Source organism: Triticum aestivum, chromosome 7D (assembly GCF_018294505.1).
Source record: "Triticum aestivum cultivar Chinese Spring chromosome 7D, IWGSC CS RefSeq v2.1, whole genome shotgun sequence".
Lineage (NCBI taxonomy): Eukaryota > Viridiplantae > Streptophyta > Magnoliopsida > Poales > Poaceae > Triticum > Triticum aestivum.
In genome coordinates this window covers 126,526,111-126,546,829 of record NC_057814.1, presented here as the reverse complement: position 1 = coordinate 126,546,829, position 20,719 = coordinate 126,526,111, and the positions used below count along the sequence as shown (strand labels likewise).

Below are 20,719 nucleotides of genomic sequence, written 5' to 3'. Positions count from 1 at the left end.
CATGAACCACAACTATGCTTTGTGAAAAGTAAAAATCATAGTTGTGCTTCCACGTGAAACTCAAAAAGTGAAAGAAAATCACAATTGTGCTTTTAAAGAAATGCGCTTTCTTGCTTCTAGTTTTTAGTTTTTTTCCCTTTATATTTTTTTGGCTTTCATTTTTTTATCCTTTTTATTTAACTTTTCTTTTTTTATTCATCCAAATCTTTTAATATTGGACCTACTTTTGATGATTTGACGCAAGAAAAGCAATTGTGAAAGCGGTTCATGATTTAGATGCACTATTCAAAAGATAAAACATTTTGAAAACAATGAGTTTATGAAATAAATACAAAACTCCCAACTCACAACAAATGTCGACCAAATAATGCGTCACTTATCACCACAACATGAGGTGTGAAGGCGAGCCAACATGTGGTCGAAGGATTAGGAGGACATGAGTATCCCTAGCCCATTAGGTTTTAAATCCTAAATTTCTGGTGCTTGCATTTTCTTAAATTTATTTTAAGCCTTCGACGACGTTCGTTTAGTGAGAGGATGTATCGGCTCGGTTTCTCGGAAGTGCTCATATGGATAACGCGCGTGTGTGTGCATTCATGGTGAGTGCGTATGCGTATGCGTATGTATGTATGAGCGTGTTAAAAATAACAGGGGGTGTGAAGTGACTTTGCAAGGGTCTGGACAAAGGAGGAACGGGTCGATCGGCGGTGGACAGAGAGGAGTGGATCGATCTAGGCGCGCGACGCGGGCGATGGTCCGCGAGGGAACCCAGCCGGCGCGCGCGAGGGGATCCAGGCGAGGCGCGCGATGCGAGTGACCAGGGGGCGACGAAAGCGCCGCTGGCCTAACCCGGATCAGGCCTAACCCGAGAAGACCGGAGCAAGCAGATCTCCGGGGGGAGGAAAGGAAATGGAGCAGCTGCTGGGAGCTCAGCAGCACCATTCCTCCCTGTCCCCGAGGACCCCGACCCGGCCGCACCTCCAGCACGCCGCCTCCAACCGGTTCCGGGATCACCACCACCCGCAGCAGCCCCACGCCGGCCTCAAGATCCTCCGCGTCACCCCGCCCTTCTTCCTCCTCCTCCTCGCCGCCGTCTACCTCCTCGCCTCCGCCACCATCCTCTCCGCGCCGGCGCCCTCGCTCCGCGCCTCCACCAAGAAGCCCGACAGGCTCGTCGTCCCAGTGCCCGCGCCGGTGCCCCCCTCGCGGCCGCCTTCCCCGGAGCTGCTCGAGCTCGACAACGGCAGGATTCGGGCCAGGATCAGCAATGTCGGCGCCGCCGTCACCTCGCTGCTTGTCCCGGACAAGAACGGTATGTTTGCGCCGCTGCGGACTGGCTCGTTGCTTCTTTTACGGTTGTGGTTGTAATTGCTGTCCTGCGTGCCTCTGCAGGGGTTCTTGCTGATGTGGTGCTTGGATTCGACTCCCTGGATCCGTATCTGGTTAGTTATTCATTTGTGCCTTTGGATTTGCAGCGATTGGTTAGCTCATTTCGGTGCATTCTCGGATAGGATTACTGTCGGAGGACTGGAAAGGGGATGTTTCTTGATTTCAGACTTTTGGAAATCTTTATTTTTATGGGACTTTTGGAAGTCAACTAGCCTAGTGGCCTTATTTTCTATTGTACCCTCACGCGCCACATAGTTTGCATTGTTCCAAATATGGGGCAGTTAATCGGCATCTTGTGAGTTAATTGCTACTTGGTGGGTCACCGGATAGCCGATTAACTGGAAAAATTTCACCTATTTACCCCTACTCAGGACCTGACCAATATGGCACCAGTTGCTGATATCCTGAACATTGATATTTCGTAGTGTAAATGTTTGTGCTGAGATCTCCTGGTATACGAATGCATTGCCACATAAAAGAAAGATGATCTGACCGTGCAATTAAGGATGTCAGATAGAGTTCTAGTATCATACTATTAGACCTTCCGTAGTGGGGGTATCATAGAAAGTATCATGCATGCCAATTATGCAAGTTAGCTGAGGTGGCAATTTAGTATTATGCTACAGTATCATAGCACGTCAAATAAAAAAAGTTAATAAGAAATACTCCCTCCGTCCCATAATGTAAGACGTTTTTTGACTCTAGTGTAGTGTTAAAAAGCGTCTTACATTATGGGACGGAGGGACTAAATTCTACCCACAACTTTTTATTGAGATTCTACAAATGAATGAATGAAGTGACAGTATGATAGTATGCATTGGGGAGGTCATATCATAAACTAGTCTATGATACTACCCACTACGAGAGGTCTAATGTCTCAATCTTGGTTCATTGGGGTATTTTTAAGGGGTACATTGTCGATCATAATGGTGTTGTGAATAAAACCATACAAGATAGATATCATTCTAGCATACTATTCTTCTAATTTTATGTTTATTTTGAGGGTCTAAATTTTGAGGGATCGGCTCGAGATGCCCTTATGTGCCTGTTATTTATATGCATTATATCTACTGCTGATCTTATATGATTAGATCTACTTATACTTATATATCGATACATTTGTTTGGTGCTGATGGTTTGTGTTCTCTTAATTTTTAGAATGGCACCTCGCCTTACTTTGGCTGCATTGTTGGGCGAGTTGCAAATAGAATCAAGGATGGAAAGTTTACTTTAAATGGCGTGCAATATAGTTTGGGCATCAACAACCCACCTAACACTCTTCATGGTAAGACATAGGAGGCCTGAGTTGTTACAATTCATAGATGTTCTAGTTTGTTCATTTATTCAGGTTTTCAGGCATATGTAATGCTTGCAGTTTGCTTATCCTCCTACCCTGCTGCCAAACATTTGTGACTGATTGAGACTGCAGATGACCGTGATATTTCTGCTAAACAGAATTAGTATACAATAAACGGAATTAGTATACAATAAGTAAAAGAGAATCTTCTTCAGTGAGACACCATGGAACATGTGGGTAATTAGATTCACCTTTAAAACATTAGCTACTATTTTTAGTTGGATGGTTCATTGATAATTAAGTTGCCAATGATATGAGTTTACGCTCTATTTTATGAATTTAGACCCCCAAAAAATCAGGATCTGAATATTTTGCGCCTAAATGGAAAAGGATGTGCAGGGGATCATTTTACCATTTTAATATGCCACTGTGGTCTTATTTGGAATAGTAAGACTTAGTCGCTCAAAACTCTTTTTCATGGATAGACAACTTTTGATTTTGAACCCCCAAAGCCTTGCTATAGTAAGGTACGGGATGCCCCTCTTGAGATAGAACAACAGTTATTCCAGAGGCAAAAACAACATCCTCTATCATAAACTGTTTTTGGAAGTCTGGTAGTGCCAAAACAGGTGGAGGCCATTGCAGCTTTGAGTTGATTGAAAGCATGTTGTGCTTCAGGTGTCCACAGGAACTGCTTATTCTTCTGAAGTAGCTGAGTGAGGGGTTTTGCCAATTAACTGTAGCCTTTCACTCTATAATAACCTGTTAGGCCCCAAAACCCTCTGAGTTGAGTGACATTACTACTCCCTGTCCAGAAATGATATGACCCAAATATTCCAGCTGACTGGTAGCAGAAACACATTTACTTTGCTTTGCAAACAATTGGTTTCGTTGCAAGATCTCAAACACTTGCTCTAAGTGTCTCACATGTGTACCAAAATGCCATCCATGAATAGAAGGACAAATTTTCTCATGACAGGCTGGAATATGGAATTCATCAGGCACTGAAAGGTGGCAGGTACATTTGTTAGACCAAGTGGCATTACCCTGAACTGGAAATGACCATGGTGAGTTTTAAATGCAGTTTTAGCTTCATCTTCTCGCACCATCCTGGTATGATGATACCCACTTCTAAGACCCAACTTGGTAAAACAAGAGGCACCAGCTAACTCATCAAGTAACTCCTCAACAATGGTTAGTGGAAATTTGTTCTTAACTGTGGCCATGTTTAACCTTCTATAATCCACACAAAACCTCCAGATATTGTCCTTCTTTTTAACCAGTTGAATAGGAGATGCAGAAGGGCTCATACTTGGTGTAGCAATGCCTGCCTTGATCATCTCAGCCACTTGCCTTTCTATCTCATCCTTCTGGTGAGGAGCATATCTATAGAGCCTAGAATTTACAGGGGCTGCCCCAGGTAGCAGTGTAATAAGCATGATCAAAACTTCTGTGAGCGGGGAGAGATTTTGCTTCCTAGAACACTTCTCTGATTTTTTCCAACACTAACTGAATCTCCATGGGCACAGTGGCATGTACAGTATCTGACAGAGGGCAAAACCACAGCCAGAGCCCCTATGTCATTAACTTGGTGCCACTGGTCAATCTCCTCTAGAGTAGCCTCCTGAGAAGTGGGCAGAGATGGCGAGACCACTCCCTGAAGTTTCACTGTTTGTCCCCGATATTGAAACTCCACCCGTTTGTCTTCCCAATTACACTGAACTTTGCTAACCAGTCCATTCTAAGGACAGCGTCATAACCCTCCAGATTATGTACTTTCATTGGATGAGTAAAAAAGCCTTGTTGTATGTTCCACACTAACTCAGGCACTTCTGTATTGCAATGTAATATATCCCCATTTACCACTTTGACTCATTGGTCTTGCTGGCCTGCTTGGCAAATGCAACCTATCCACAAATTATTGGTTCAGAAAACTGAGAGCTACCAGAATCTACTTCCTGAATCATTGCAAACACTGCTGCTTGAGCTACTGTATCTGGCAACTGTGTTTCCACATGACCCATTAATTCCGGTTTGAGCTCCATAATAAATTGATTTACCAACATCAACCCCCCAACAGCTGGATCATATATGATATATTTTAATGTGATACGCAAGCTGATCAAAATTCCTCTTGTATTCCTCAACACTATCCACTTGCTTGAGCAAATGCAATTCCCTTAACTTGTCCCTGTGGACATTGACTTCAAATTCCTGCAACAAATCTGTACTGAATTTCTGCCAATCTTGCCAGCTTGCTGTTAGTTTGTAAGCCTTATACCAATGTGTAGTGTTCTCAATCATGTCCAGCATTGCTGCAGCCACCTTAAACCCTTCAGGAATCTGATATAATGCAAAGTAAGTATTGCACAGATCAACCCAGACACGTTCCTCAGTGCCATCAAACTGAGAAAATTCCATTTTAGGCATCCAGTTTCGCTTTGGACTCATTCTCTGATGATTCAGGGTTCAGGCGCGTCCACAGTAATTGGAATAGGCGACGTTGTGGACACCTGACTGGTGGGCGACGATGGGGTAGGTGATTGCTTCCGACGCTCCCTGGAGTCCCCAAAATGCTTGCCGTCTGCAGATCTGGTGGTCGTGGCGGTGGCTGGTGAGGGCCCTGCGGCGTCCGCCGCCGCAGCTGCTGTTGCTCCACCTGACCAAGCAAGATGAGCAAGAGATCGAGCTTGTCCTTGATGTGCTCCACCTACTGCGCCTGGCTTCCCACTCGGTGTAGAGGTCACTGATCTACTGCTGAACTAGATCGAGCGCACCAAATCGGTCTGACAAGTCCTTGATCTCTGCGAGCAGCTTCTCCTCCATACTTTCGATCTCGGCAACAATGTACTGTGACTGTGCGCTAGGCTTGAACAATGGAGCCGTGGCTGCTCCCCCGAATCAGGCCTAACTGATAATAGGATATATGCCCGATCGCTCGAAAGCAACCAGCGACCCGCTCTTGGAAATTTTACCGGTCGATCAAGAGAGTGTGAGACAGCGCAGCAGTGGACCGAAGAAGCTCTGAATACCAATTGTTATGACCTAGCCTATGCTTGGGCTAGATGTAACAGCAGATCGGATGAACTCAGGAAGAACAGAGGGGAAGGAGCAGAGACTTGAGGAAGAAGAGGCAGGGGAAGGAGGAAATCAGATATTCATTTCATATTCGATGACTGCAAACAGTACACTGCAACGGCTTATAACTGCGCCACACCGCACCTACTGACCTCCGGGCAACCCACTAGCAACTCAATGCCAAGTCATCCACTTGATGGCGCCAACTGGATTCCCTTCTTGCCTCGCTTCCCTCTATCGACTCGAACATCTTCAGTTTCGTCAGTTAACGCCTGAACACCTTCTCCTGCATCTCTGTTACTCTGTGGCTCTGTGCCATGCTCTTCTCTGACACTCCGACAACTTGTGCCCTTTTCGCACTGCTAGAGCTATGTAGGAGTGTGACAGTGTTTAGGGGTTAAAGCCCAGTTCTACCAATTTAAATTTTAAGGTCTCATGATGTAGTGAGTTGTGAGGTATACTCTTGTTTATGCATGTTTGGTTCATATAGACATGGCCGACTTTAACCTGATTTCTGTAGCATCATCCATGTTGAACAGCTGCAAGAACGTGTAAGAAATTCCTTGAATCACACTAGTCCGTCTGCTGTGCAGAATAAGTATTTGTGGCAGTCTGGGTTAAGGAGAATGGCTTATCTGAATATGCACTCTGTCAAGATCAATAATTTTTTTGTATCATGGTCGATAATCACAAATGCACATAATATACATGCACAGAGAAAAAATCACTATATTACTTGTGCTATTACATACCTAACTCTAATGCTGTGCGATATCAATTTTTCTAGGTGGATTTAAAGGGTTTGATAAAGTCATATGGGAAGTCACTGAATATAACAAAGGGAAGACCCCATCAATCACCTTAAAATATTATAGTAAAGATGGAGAGGAAGGTACCGTGGTAACTAACTCCCATTGAACAATTAATTATATGAAGGTTTGCAATTTACTATAATCTGACAGATCTCTCTTAAGTAAACAGGTTTCCCAGGTGATGTTTCTGTTACTGCCAGATATTCTCTTCCATCAAGCATGGAGTTGAAGCTAGAGATGGAGGCTGCACCTTTGAACAAGGCCACACCAATCAGTTTAGCACAACACACCTACTGGAACCTGGCAGGCCACAACTCTGGAGATGTTCTTGCACATTCTATCCAGATAAGGGGATCTCAGATAACTCCAGTAGATCAAATTTCAATACCCACAGGCGAGTTTATGCAAGTGAGTGGCACGCCATTTGATTTTCTGACTGAGGGTGAGATTGGTGATAGGATTGGCCAAGTCCCTGGTGGTTATGATCACAACTATGTGCTTGATGATTCTCGCGAAGTGAAGTCAGGCTTGCGGCACGTGGCTAAGGTGACAGATCCGTCAAGCTTTAGGGTCCTAAACATTTGGGGGGATGCTCCTGGAGTGCAATTCTACACTGGTAATTTCCTTGCTGGCATTGTGGGGAAAGGAGGTGCAGTCTATGGGAAGCACGCAGGTCTCTGCCTTGAGACGCAGGGTTTCCCAAATGCGGTCAACCAACCTAATTTTCCATCAGTGATTGTTCATCCTGGTGAGAAGTACATGCATACAATGCTGTTTGAGTTCTCCACCAAGTGAACTAGCTCTTGTAGAGACACACCTTTTTCCATGTCCTTTTCTTTTTCTTGTCTTAAGTTAATGAATTTCTGACAGTGTTAGATAATAGCAGTAATTAGGGATGAAAGACACCATTTTTTCATAGGTAATGTTCCTTGTGACTACTAAATGTTGTGAACTGGCGACACATTATACAGGATTAGCAATTCTAGCATGGAGTAGGTAAGGAAAGAGGAAGAGAACAAACCATTTTTCCGAGGGATTTTCGGCTGTACCAGCTGTACAGGAGTTAGTGCGTTCTTCTATCATCTTCGACCACCAAGGGATCGAGAACACAGTTTTTTTTTACACTGATCGAGAACATAAGTTGAAAAGAACTCCCTGTTCCTTTTTGCAACTACGGACTTTTGTCTTTTAATCATCAGCTTCCCAATTTTGTTTGAGTAATACTTTTTTTTTGAATTTGTCTCGGTGTTGCATCTGACCTCTCAAAACTTTGCACCGTGAACTTCATTTTTTTTCTCCCCCAAACACTCGGATTTTTTGTTCGGTGACCTTCCCGCATTTTCCTGTGTTACCTTTGAGTTTTTTTAACCTTTTCTTATTCAGTTAACTCCTATTTATTTATTTTTGTAGATTTTACAATTTCTATTTATTTTTCACGTTACTTCTTGATTTTTAAACATCAAACTGCTCCTTTATTTTATTTTGAACTTCTTTGTTTTCTTCTTTAGCACGTGAACATCTAGTAGCAACCCCTTTTTGGTTTTAGTTTTTTTACTTTTTTTTTCTCATCCGAATTGCACTCAGTGTGGCTTTTGAACTGCTGGGTGTTTCACATCTCACTTACACTCTGTTTTTTGTTCATAAGTCCTAAACCGTTATTTTGAATGAAGCAAATGATATACTGTTGAAAACCTATTGTAAATGAGCAAAAAAAAATCGTGTTGACCATTTTTTCAAATTCACCATGGTTTAAGAGCAGCATTGAATACGGTAAAACTCAATTTTGAATGCCACACATTGAACTTTTTCTTGATGTTGCCTTTGAACTTTCAGTTTTGTCACACCTTGAACTTTTGATCATTTTATGGCATCATATTTTTTGTGTTCTAAAGTTCCAAATGTGATCTGAACTCTCCCCGCTATCTTCTCTAAACTTCCAAATTTTATCCCCGTGAAATTTTGTGAATTTCTGTGGTTTGTTTTATGAACTTGTATTTGTTTTTAGTCTTTTTGAGCCGTGCAGGCTACATCTTTTGAACTACATGTGAGGTGATCAGTAGATTCCGCCTCCTGGTCGCACAACGGACACGCAACATGGGACCGCAACCTGTGTTGCAGGTTCCTGTCCGTCGTCCAGAGCCGCTGTAGCCGGAGTAGCTACCCGCGGGAGGAACTTGGTCCGCTAGACCCTAGAAATCTCAGAATCACTATTGGATTGTGTTGTGTTTTGATTATTTTATAAATTTTCATGGAAAATTAGCTACAAAGTTGAAAAAAATGGGTGAAACAAATACGAAAATTGTCCCTGCATTTTTTTTTACTAAAAGGGCAAATGTTAATGATAATCCACTGAAGCGCCAAATGTCACAAATTCAGTTTGGTAGCGCTAGTACAGCGATGGTAATGTTGAACCTGGATTAAGATTCAACCGAACCGAGAACCTTGCCTGGATTAACTCCAGCGAGGTTTTCATTTGTTTCCTTCGAAAAATGGAACCTACTACTAAGGTCTTCGTTGTTCAAAGGAAAGGTGTAGTAAATACATAGGAATTGGAATGGGATCTTAACCGTGAAGTGACATAACATGTAAGAAAAAAAAACTTATATGGACCTTAATGTAAGGTCTTATAGATATAACATCGAACTCAGACAAGTCTCAGTCGACCAATGTTTGGCAAGACTGTTTTACTAACTCTTCCAAGCACATTGTATGTGTGTGCACAAGGAATCAATAATGATGAGCAGCACAGACAGCCACCCCGCCACTATTGGATCTACTCTCTTTTTTTCTTTTGCGGGAATATTGGATCTACTCTTGGATCTGCCGATTTTGCCATTCTGGCATTCTACTCCATGCATGACAGCTTTGCATAAATATCAATCCACTGCAACAGTTGACCTCCCCACTTGACCTCCTCGACCTCGACAAAACAAAACAAGCACTAGATTGCGTATGGGTTCCGAGGCGGGAATGGAAGCTGCTGGAGCGCGAGATCCACCGGAGCGTCGCCGGGGCGCCGTCACGGCCGTCCTCCTGGCCGCGCTGCCGCTGCTGCTCCTGCTCTTCCTCTTCGGCGACCGGGCCGCCTCCATCGCTGCCGACTCCCTGGCCTGGGCACAGGTGAAACAGCAGAGTACGGCACCCACTCTCCTTGAAGCTCACCCACCCATGCCGGCTGCCACCTTAGCTAGGGGCCCCGTGTTCCATGCGGTTCATTGATTTGCTTGCCGGATCCATCCATCCATCACAGGTCCACGTAACGCATCCTCGTCGCCGTCCCCGGAACCGGGCGCGGCGCGTGACGGCCGGCTCCTCGGCGGGCTCCTCTCGCCGGACTTCGACGAGCCGGCGTGCCGCAGCCGCTACGAGGGCTCCAGCCGATGGAAGCCGTCGCCGTTCCCGGTCTCGCCGTATCTGGTCCGCAAGCTGAGGCAGTACGAGGCCAACCACCGCCGGTGCGGGCCGGGCACGCCGCGGTACCGCGAGGCCATGGCGCAGCTTCGGTCCGGCCGCAACGGCGAGCGCGGGGAGTGCAGGTACGTGGTGTGGCTGCCCGTCCAGGGCCTCGGCAATCGGATGCTCAGCCTCGTCTCCACCTTCCTCTACGCGCTGCTCACCGCCCGCGTCCTCCTCGTCCACGAGCCCCCCGAGATGGAGGGCCTCTTCTGCGAGCCCTTCCCGGGGACCTCCTGGCTGCTGCCCGCGACCTTCCCCTACAAGGACGTCCGCTTCGGGTCGGAATCCAAGGAGAGCTACGTGAGCATGCTCCACAACAACGTCGTCCGCTACGACGACGTCGACGGCGGCAATGCCGGCGCGCTCCCGCCGTACGTGTACCTCCACCTGGAGAACATGAACCTGCGGCTCCAGAACCACACCTTCTGCGAGGAGGACCACCGCGCGCTCGACGGCTTCAACTGGATGCTGCTCCGCTCCGACAGCTACTTCGCCGTGGCGCTCTTCCTGGTGCCCACGTACCGCGACGACCTGGAGCGCATGTTCCCGTCCAAGGGCTCCGTGTTCCACCACCTCGGCAGGTACCTCCTCCACCCGGGCAACCCGGCGTGGGGGATCGCGCAGCGGTTCTTCGACGGCTACCTCGCCGGCGCCGACCAGCGCCTCGGCGTGCAGGTGCGGATCGTGTGGCACCACCCGGTCCCGTTCGACGTCATGTTCGACCAGATCCTCCGGTGCACGCGGGAGCACGGCCTTCTGCCGCGGCTCACCGGCGAACCCTCCCTCGTCCGGCCGTCGTCCAACAGCACGGCCAAGGCGAACAAGGTCAAGGCGGTGCTGGTGGTGTCGTTGAAGCCCGAGTACTACGACAAGCTCCACGCCATGTACTACAACAACGCGACCGACTCCGGCGAGCTCGTCACCGTGTACCAGCCGAGCCACGACCAGGACCAGCACACGGAGGCGCGCGCGCACAACGAGCGCGCCCTCGCCGAGATCTTCCTGCTCAGCTACTGCGACGAGATGGTCACCACGTCGTGGTCCACGTTCGGGTACGTGGCGCACGCGCTCGCCGGGCTGCGCCCAAGGCTGCTGGCCCCGCTGGACTTGAGCAAGATGAGGTCCGACGTGGCGTGCGTCAGGCCCGCGTCCATCGAGCCGTGCCTGCACTCGCCGCCGTCGCTCGTCTGCCGGCGCGCGCAGGATCTCGACCCGGTGGCGCATGTGCCGTTCCTGCGCCACTGCGAAGATGTCGATTTCGGTCTCAAGCTCGTCGACTGAGTAACTTGCCTGGCTCTCTGCACAGAGGCTTCTATTCGATTTGGTTTACCAAACAGTGCTGTTTTTAGGCTTGATTTGTGGTCACTGAAATACATGCTCGTCGTCGCCAAAAAGAAAGAAACGAAAGAAAGGAAGGGACTGACTAACCGTCAGTCGACTGAAAACCCAATTCGGGCCAGTCAAAAAAATTTCCTTTGCATGCGGGCTGCACATAGTCAATTTCCTCTTCCCGGGCCGTTCAAGGGCTGCCATCTCCCCTGCCTTGGCAAGGCCGCCACAAAGCTGCTGCTGCTGACCGTTAGTCAGTCCCAAAAATCTGCTGCTGCCGACTTTTTGGCCCAGCGAAGTATTTTTTCTCAAAAAAGTCGGCAGTAGCAGTATTTTGGAACGAAGGGAGGACGAAATTAAACCAGCGAAAAATGTTCCACTACTCGCACGAGCGAGAACCCCGCTGTCGTCTCCCTCAGATGCAGCCTCCCGCTGAATCGAATCGCGCTGCCAGCCTCGTCCGCCTCGCCGTGCCTGCGTCCCTCCCCGGACGGCTGCGGCGATGGAGGGAGCCACTGGCGCTGGCCAGGCCCCCGGCCGATGGACGCGCCGGATCATCGCTCCTCAGGGCCAGCCCCTCCCGCCGCGCTGGATCACGTGGCAGCCTAGGTAACCCTAACCAGCCCCCGATCTTCGCATCTCTCCCTGAATCCCTCCTCCTCCACGAGCCGCGCGGTGTGCTTCCCTCTCCCACACGCTGCTCCTCTCCCTCCCCAAATCGACATGGATCTCGCGCTGCTGGATCCCCTCCTCTCCCTCCCTGACTTGCCGTGAATCTTGTGCTGCGAGAGCTGCTCCTATCCCTTCCCTGGCCGCCATGGGTCTCGCCAGGCACCATCGGAGGAAGCCCCACACCCAGGCTTGATGTGCTGGGGCTACTGTCATCTTTTGGATCTCATAGATCACTGAATTTATGTTCAGCATAAAAAAAGGCTGCTTGGCTGCACCAATTCCATGTAGCTAATAAACTGTGAGACAACATTTTTTGGGAATCTCCAGCATCTGATTCATTTTGGGTGCTGTATGCGAAATAGTATGGTTTATGGATACTGGGATGCATCAACGCAATTTTACAGCCTTAGTCTATAATCTGGTTGATGATTGTTACATACATAAACTCCTGATTCTTCCATACAACAAAACAGTTCGTCAGTTGTTTTACTCGTGTATTCTCACATAATATTTTTTTGCTGAGTTACAAAAATAATTCATAACATGTTGATCACAATACTGTGCCAGCTTGTCAGAGATGGCAAAGCTGTTCTATGCAGAGTACGCCTCCGAGCTAGCCGATGCCTACTGTATCCAGTGTTCTGTTGCATCCGGTGCGACCTCAAAGAATACCTTCTTCTAGCTGGGCGTTGAGCGCCTCAGGGACGACGAGGTGCAGCGCCTGGGGTGGAAGCAGTTCAACTACACGATGAAGAAGTGAGTGAAGGGGTTAAGACGGTTGCGTTGTGCGTGCGCTGCTTGCTTGCTGGTGAGTGTCGCCTCTGTGACTAGGTGTTCTTTGCTGTCTATGCCCTCTGTAGTTTAAGGTGTTTGTTCTTTTAGCAGCCATTAAAATACTGCAATGTAAATGAATGTCTTCTCTATGTCTACAGCATGCACTTGAAGTATAGAACTAATGGCAGTGTTTTGTCTATACAATATATTAGTATGTTATACATGTTTTTGATTCTAAGTGTATTATAAATTAGTATAGACTATCTATCATCCTTTCATTCAGTTTTTGCAGAGAAGTTCCGTTGCCTTGCAAATGTTAAAAAACTTAAATACAGTGAATGATTGTGTTTTCAGATGGGAAACGCCATTTCCAGTAATAGTTGGACAACCTCAAAAGAATTGCTCGAGTAACATGTTTCCAAGCAGCATACTGCATAATCTTTCAAATTATAGGCAAAGTTATACAAGAAACACTGACCTAGGAGTTAGTGTAGTACTTTGTTCATCATTCCATAATTTCTTTGCACCAAGACGTGGATCCTAATGGCTTACTAACATCCTAATTTTCCATCATGGTGGTTTGAGTTTGTTGCCTGCGCTTATTACTAGGAAATGAAGCTCCCAGCCTGGTTCTAACAAACTTAACTGAACTTCTGTACACGAGATAAATAAATACACTGTATTAAGATGTTAAGAGTCCTTATACTGATATTTTATTTAGTTCTTTTTATTCAAGGATACATTAATTAAGTTTCAAAGTTAATTGTTATTTTTAGTAAATTGGTGTGTGGTAGCATTCTTTAGGTAGTTGATTATGTCACTTGAATCTTTGCAGCTGTTGCATATAGCTTGTGGCTGTGGTCGTCCAGTCGGGTTATCTCTAGCTGTAGAATCATCAAAGAAAGGATCCACTGCTGGTCTCATTGGCCTTGATCTTCCATTCACAAGCAATTAATGTTTATTGGAGCACAAATTCAAAGTAGCACATTTTCGCGGCTGTGAAATGTAGCAACATGTTTGGATAGCTGACCAAAAAGGATCTCACTGAAAAACTGAAATATTTAAGTAACAGGTCAACGACGGCTGCGTCCTGCGTGTTGGCAAGGCGGCGGCAACGGATGGTATGCGGGATGCGGACTTTTTGTGTATAGCTCTCTAAACTTGACAGTTGAGTTTCTTTTTGGTCATATTAAAACTGAGTTTCTGTTAGTTCAGTTTGCACAAGCGGCCATAGTGCGGACCATCAGGAGGAGACAGGGGCACACAAGCACCAGCATGATAGCACCACCATCAGAACACACCAGACGGCTCGCATAGGGAATACTTCAAGATGGACACTGGTGGTACAACATGGCTTACTATCATCTGTTTACACATGGCTAATTTGACGGAATAGCTTTGGCCATCTTTGATATATGTTACTCCTACTAGAAATTTCGCTCCCTCGTCTCCAAGGAATTCCCTACTAGCTACATTCGACATGAGAGTCCAATTTGAATCCCCTATCATCAGCGATCTCCCGGACGCCATCCTTGGGGAGATCATCTCGCTTCTCCCCACCAAGGATTGCTGCCGCACCCAAGTCCTCTCAACTCGGTGGCGCCCTCTATGGTGCGTCACGCCCCTTAATCTCGACTGTCGTCAGCTATCTGTCTTTAATGATTTTGAACTTCCCAGAGCCATCATCTCCTCCCACCAGGGCTCCATTCAAAGCCTCTGTGTTCTGTCATGTTACCTGAGCAAGCATAGCATGCCCTGCACGGTGGACGCCTGGCTGAAATTCCCTGAATTCACAGAACTACAGCTGCTTGAGTTCTACTATTCCCCAGGAAATCACCTACTAGATACCGAAAGCCATGTACTTGTGCCCTCAGCATCGATGTCCATCTCGCGGTTTTCCTCCTCTCTCCACACCGCCACCTTTGTGCTGTGATACCTACCAGACAATATGGTACTAAACCTTCTACTTCCATTTCTAAAAAAACTTTCACTTATGCGGGTTCGTATATCGGAGACCTCATTGCACAGCATCATCCACTCCAGTTACCCTGCCCTGGAGTGCTTGGTGCTTGTTTTCACAGTTAGAATCGGTTGTCTCTAAATAAAGTCGCCTAACCTTGTAAGAATTGGAGTTTTTTTTGACGGAAGGAAGCTCATCATCAAAGATGCCCCTTCACTTCAAAGATTGATCCTTGATTCTAGTTATTCACCGTCGCAAATAACCGTCGTCTCTGCGCCTAAACTGGAAACCTTGGGTGTAATACATGATCTTTGTGCTCATTTCAAGATGGTGTTTGGTGCTACCTCTCGAGCATGCGTTGGTTTTCCCTTGAAGAGGAAAGGGTGATGCAGCAAAGTAGCGTAAGTATTTCCCTCAGTTTTTGAGAACCAAGGTATCAATCCAGTAGGAGACTACACGCAAGTCGCCTAGTACCTGCACAAACAATCAAGAACCTTGCAACCAACGTGATAAAGGGGTTGTCAATCCCTTCACGGCCACTTGCAAAAGTAAGATCTGATAAAGATAATAAGATAAATATTTTTGGTATTTTTGTTGTATAGATTGGAAAATAAAGATTGCAAAATAAATAGTAAAATAGAATTGTAGATTGAAAACTTATATGATGTAAAGTAGACCCGGGGGCCATAGGTTTCACTAGTGGCTTCTCTCATGATAGCATGTATTACGGTGTGTGAACAAATTACTGCCGAGCAATTGATAGAAAAGTGCATAGTTATGATGATATCTAAGGCAATGATCATGAATATAGGCATCACGTCCGTGTGAAGTAGACCAAAACTATTCTGCATCTACTAGTATTACTCCACACATCGACCGCTATCCAGCATGCATCTAGAGTATTAAGTTCATAAGAACGGAGTAACACATTAGGCAAGATGACATGATGTAGAGGGATAAACTCAAGCAATATGATATAAACCCCATCTTTTTATCCTCGATGGCAACAATACAATACGTGTCGGTTCCCTTTCTGTCACTGGGATCGAGCACCGCAAGATTGAACCCAGAGCTAAGCACTTCTCCCATTGCAAGAAAGATCAATCTAGTAGGCCAAACTAAACCGATAATTCGAAGAGACTTGCAAAGATATCAAATCATGCATATAAGAATTCAGAGAAGAACCAAATAATATTAATAGATAATCAAGTTCATAAACCCACAATTCATCTGATCTCGGCAAACACACCGCAAAAGAATATTACATCGAATAGATCTTCAAGAACATCGAGGAGAATTTTGTATCGAGATCCAAAGAGAGAGAAGAAGCCATCTAGCTAATAACTATGAATCCGAAGGTCTGTGGTAAACTACTCACACATCATCGGAGAGGCTATGGTGTTGATGTAGAAGCCCTCCGTGATTGAATCCCCCTCTAGAAGATCACCGGAAAAGGCCCCAAGATGGGATCTCACGGGTACAGAAGGTTGCAGCGGTGGAAAAGTGGTTTCATGGCTCCCCTGGATGTTTTCAGGGTATAAGAGTATATATATAGGTGAAAGAAGTAGGTCGGTGGAGCTACGAGGGGCTCACAAGGGTGGGGGGCGCGCCTACCCCCTGGGCCTCGTGGCCGCCTCGTTGCGTCTCTGACTTCCACTCCAAGTCTCCTGGATTGCGTTTGTTCCAAGAAAGATTCTCACGAAGGTTTCGTTCCGTTTGGATTCCGTTTGATATTCCTTTTCTGCGAAACACTGAAATAGGCAAAAAAACAACAATTTGCACTGGGCCATCGGTTAATAGGTTAGTCCCAAAAATAATATAAAAGAGCATATTAAAGCCCATTAAACATCCAAAACAGATAATATAATAGCATGGAACAATCAAAAATTGTAGATACGTTGGAGACGTATCAAGCATCCCCAAGCTTAATTCCTGCTCGTCCTCGAGTAGGTAAATGATAAAAACAGAATTTTTGATGTGGAATGCTACCTAGCATAATTTTCAATGCAATTCTCTTTATTATGGCATGAATGTTCAGATCCGAAAGATTCAAGACAAAAGTTTAATAATGACATAAAAATAATAATACTTCAAGCATTCTAACCAAGCAATTATGTCTTCTCAAAATAATATAGCCAAAGAAAGCTCATCCCTACAAAATCATATAGTTTGGCTATGCTTCATTTTTGTCACAAAATGCTCTCATCATGCACAACCCCGATGACAAGCCAAGCAATTGTTTCATACTTTAGTATTCTCAAACTTTTTTAACTTTCACGCAATACATGAGCGCGAGCCATGGACATAGCACTATGGGTGGAATAGAATATGATGATGGAGGTTGTGTGGAGAAGACAAAAAAAGGAGACAGTCTCACATTGATGCGGCTAATCAACGGGCTATGGAGATGCCCATCAATTGATGTCAATGCGAGGAGTAGGGATTGCCATGCAACGGATGCACTAGAGCTATAAATGTATGAAAGCTCAACAAAAGAGTGTTTATTATTTCCTTATTCATGATAAATGTTTATTATTCATGCTAGAATTGTATTAACCGGAAACTTAGTACATGTGTGAATACATAGACAAACAGAGTGTCACTAGTATGCCTCTACTTGACTAGCTCGTTAATCAAAATGGTTAAGTTTCCTAGCCATTGACATGAGTTGTCATTTGATTAATGGGATCACATCATTAGAGAATGATGTGATTGACTTGACCCATTCCGTTAGCTTAGCATTTGATCGTTTAGTATATTGCTATTGCTTTCTCCATGACTTATACATGTTCTATGACTATGAGATTATGCAACTCCCAAATACCGAAGGAACACTTTGTGTGCTACCAAACATCACAACATAACTGGGTGATTATAAAGGTGCTCTACAGGTGTCTCCGATGGTACTTATTGAGTTGGCATAGATCGAGATTAGGATTTGTCACTCCGATTGTCGGAGAGGTATCTCTGGGCCCTCTCGGTAATGCACATCACTATAAGCCTTGCAAGCAATGTAATTAATGAGTTAGTTGCGGGATGATGCATTACAGAACGAGTAAAGAGACTTGCCGGTAACGAGATTGAACTAGGTATTGAGATACCGACGATCGAATCTCGGGCAAGTAACATACCGATGACAAAGGGAACAACGTATGTTGTTATGCGGTTTGACCGATAAAGATCTTCGTAGAATATGTGGGAGCCAATATGAGCATCCAGGTTCCGCTATTGGTTATTGACCGGAGACGTGTCTCGGTCATGTCTACATAGTTCTCGAACCCGTAGGGTCCGCACGCTTAACGTTCGGTGACGATCGGTATTATGAGTTTATGTGTTTTGATGTACAGAAGATAGTTCGGAGTCCCAGATATGATCACAGACATGACGAGGAGTCTCGACATGGTCGAGACATAAAGATCGATATATTGGATGACTATGTTTGGACATCAGAAGGGTTCCGAGTAAGTTTGGACGAATACCAGAGTACCGTGGGGTTACCGGAACCCCCCGGGAGTGTAATGGGCCTCATGGGCCTTAGTGGAGAGAGGGAGGGGCGGCCAGGGCAGGCCGCACGCCCCCTCCCCCTAGTCCGAATTGGACTAGGAAGGGGGGGGGGGGGGGGGGGGGCGGCGCCCCTCTTTTTCCTTCCCCCTCTCTCCTCCTTTCTTCTCTCCTACTCCTACTCATGGAAGGGGTGGAATCCTACTCCCGGTGGGAGTAGGACTCCCCTTGGGGGGCGCCTAGGAGGCCGGCCTCCTCCCCCTCCTCCATTCCTTTATATACGGGGGAGGGGGACACCCCATAGACACACAAGTTGATCATTGATCTCTTAGCCGTGTGCGGTGCCCCCCTCCACCATAATCCACCTCGGTCATATCGTCGTAGTGCTTAGGCGAAGCCCTGCACCGGTAGCTTCATCATCACCGTCATCACGCCGTCGTGCTGACGAAGCTCTCCCTCGAAGCTCTACTGGATCGTGAGTTCGTGGGATGTCACCGAGCTGAACGTGTGCAGATCTCAGAGGTGCCGTACAATCGGTACTAGGATCGGTCGATCGTGAAGACGTACGACTACATCAACCGCGTTGTCATAACGCTTCCGCTTTTGGTCTACGAGGGTACGTGGACAACACTCTCCCCTCTTGTTGCTATGCATCACCATGATCTTGCGTGTGCGTAGGAAACGTTTCCCAACAGTGGTATTAGAGCCAGGTTTATGCGTAGATGTTATATGCACGAGTAGAACATAAGTGAGTTGTGGGCGATACTAGTCATACTGCTTACCAACATGTCATACTTTGATTCGGCGGTATTGTTGGATGAAGCGGCCCGGACCGACATTATGCGTACGCTTACACGAGACTGGTTCTACCGACGTGCTTCGCACACAGGTGGCTGGCGGGTGTCAGTTTCTCCAAATTTAGTTGAATCAAGTGTGGCTACGCCCGGTCCTTGTTGAAGGTTAAAACAACACATACTTGACGAAAAATCGTTGTGGTTTTGATGCGTAGGTAAGAACGGTTCTTGCTAAGCCCGTAGCAGCCACGTAAAATTTGCAACAACAAAGTAGAGGACGTCTAACTTGTTTTTGCAGGGCATGTTGTGATGTGATATGGTCAAGATGTGATGAGATATAAATTGTTGTATGAGATGATCATGTTTTGTTAAAGTTATCGGCAACTGGCAGTAGCCTTATGGTTGTCTCTTTATTGCATAAGATGCAAGCACCATATAATTGCTTTACTTTATTGCTATGCGATAGCAATAGTTGCAAAAGCAATGGTTGGCGAGACGACCATGTGACGACACGTTGATAGAGATCAAGATGATGGAGATCATGGTGTCATGCCGGTGACGATGAAGATCATGACAGTACTTTGGAGATGGAGACCAAAGGCACAAGATGATGATAGCCATATCATGTCATATATTTTAATTGCATGAGATGTTTATCTTTTATACATCTTATTTTGCTTAGTTCGGCGGTAGCTTTATAAGATGATCCCTTACTAAAATTTCAAGGTCTCCCTGAGTATGCACCGTTGCGACAGTTCTTCGTGCTGAGACACCACTGTTGGGGAACGTAGCAGAAATATAAAATTTTCTACGTATCACCAAGATCAATCTATGGAGTCATCTAGCAACGAGAGAGAGGGGAGTGCATCTACATACCCTTGTAGATCGCGCGCGGAAGCGTTCAAGAGAACGGGGTTGATGGAGTCGTACTCGTCGTGATCCAAATCACCGATGATCCTAGCGCCGAACGGACGGCACCTCCGCGTTCAACACACGTACGGAGCGGGGACGTCTCCTCCTTCTTGATCCAGCAAGGGGGGAGGAGAAGTTGATGGAGATCTAGCAGCACGACGGCGTGGTGGTGGAAGTAGCGGGATCCCGGCAGGGCTTCGCCAAGCGCAAGCGGGGAGGAAGAGGTGTCACGGGAGGGAGGGAGGCGCCAGGGCTTGGGGTGCTGCTCCCATGCGCCTCCCCACTATATATAGGGGTGGAGGGGGCTGGTTTCTTGCCCTCCAAGTCCATTGGGGCATTGGCAAAGGTGGGGGAAAGAAATCCCATCATTTCCCTTCCCCACCGATTGTTATCCCCCCTTTTTAGGGATCTTGATCTTATCCCTTCGGGATATGATCTTATTCCTTCTAAGGTGGGATCTTGGTGCGCCTTGACCAGGGGTGTGGGGCCTTGCCCCCACTACCCACGTTCATGTGGGTCCCCCCATGCAGGTGGGCCCCACTTTGGAACCTTCTAGAACCTTCCCGGTACAATACCGAAAAATCCCGAACATTTTCCGGTGGCCAAAATAGGACTTCCCATATATAAATCTTTACCTCCGGACCATTCCGGAACTCCTCGTGACGTCCGGGATCTCATCCGGGACTCCGAACAACTTTCAGATTTCCGCATACTAATATCTCTACAACTCTAGCGTCACCGAACC

At 46.4% G+C, this 20,719-nt stretch overlaps 2 protein-coding genes across 3 annotated transcripts; both read left to right on the top strand.

The window, feature by feature from the left end:
* The first annotated feature begins 644 nt into the window (after positions 1-644).
* LOC123169334 (galactose mutarotase) lies at positions 645-7,564 on the top strand. The gene is made up of 5 exons (XM_044587177.1): positions 645-1,312; positions 1,393-1,442; positions 2,548-2,674; positions 6,552-6,656; positions 6,746-7,564. The coding sequence occupies exons 1-5, from the start codon at positions 910-912 to the stop codon at positions 7,369-7,371; spliced, it is 1,311 nt and encodes a 436-aa protein (XP_044443112.1). The 5' UTR covers positions 645-909; the 3' UTR covers positions 7,372-7,564.
* A 1,684-nt stretch (positions 7,565-9,248) lies between these two features.
* On the top strand, positions 9,249-14,290 carry LOC123169333 (probable fucosyltransferase 8). Of its 2 annotated transcripts, XM_044587175.1 has the most exons (5): positions 9,249-9,709; positions 9,827-11,970; positions 12,601-12,841; positions 13,880-13,928; positions 14,023-14,290. In XM_044587175.1, the coding sequence occupies exons 1-2, from the start codon at positions 9,529-9,531 to the stop codon at positions 11,311-11,313; spliced, it is 1,668 nt and encodes a 555-aa protein (XP_044443110.1). In that variant the 5' UTR covers positions 9,249-9,528; the 3' UTR covers positions 11,314-11,970; positions 12,601-12,841; positions 13,880-13,928; positions 14,023-14,290. The 2 variants fall into 2 exon arrangements, with proteins under 2 accessions (XP_044443110.1, XP_044443111.1); XM_044587176.1 differs by lacking the exon at positions 14,023-14,290 and having other exon boundaries at positions 13,643-13,899.
* Positions 14,291-20,719: the final 6,429 nt, after the last annotated feature.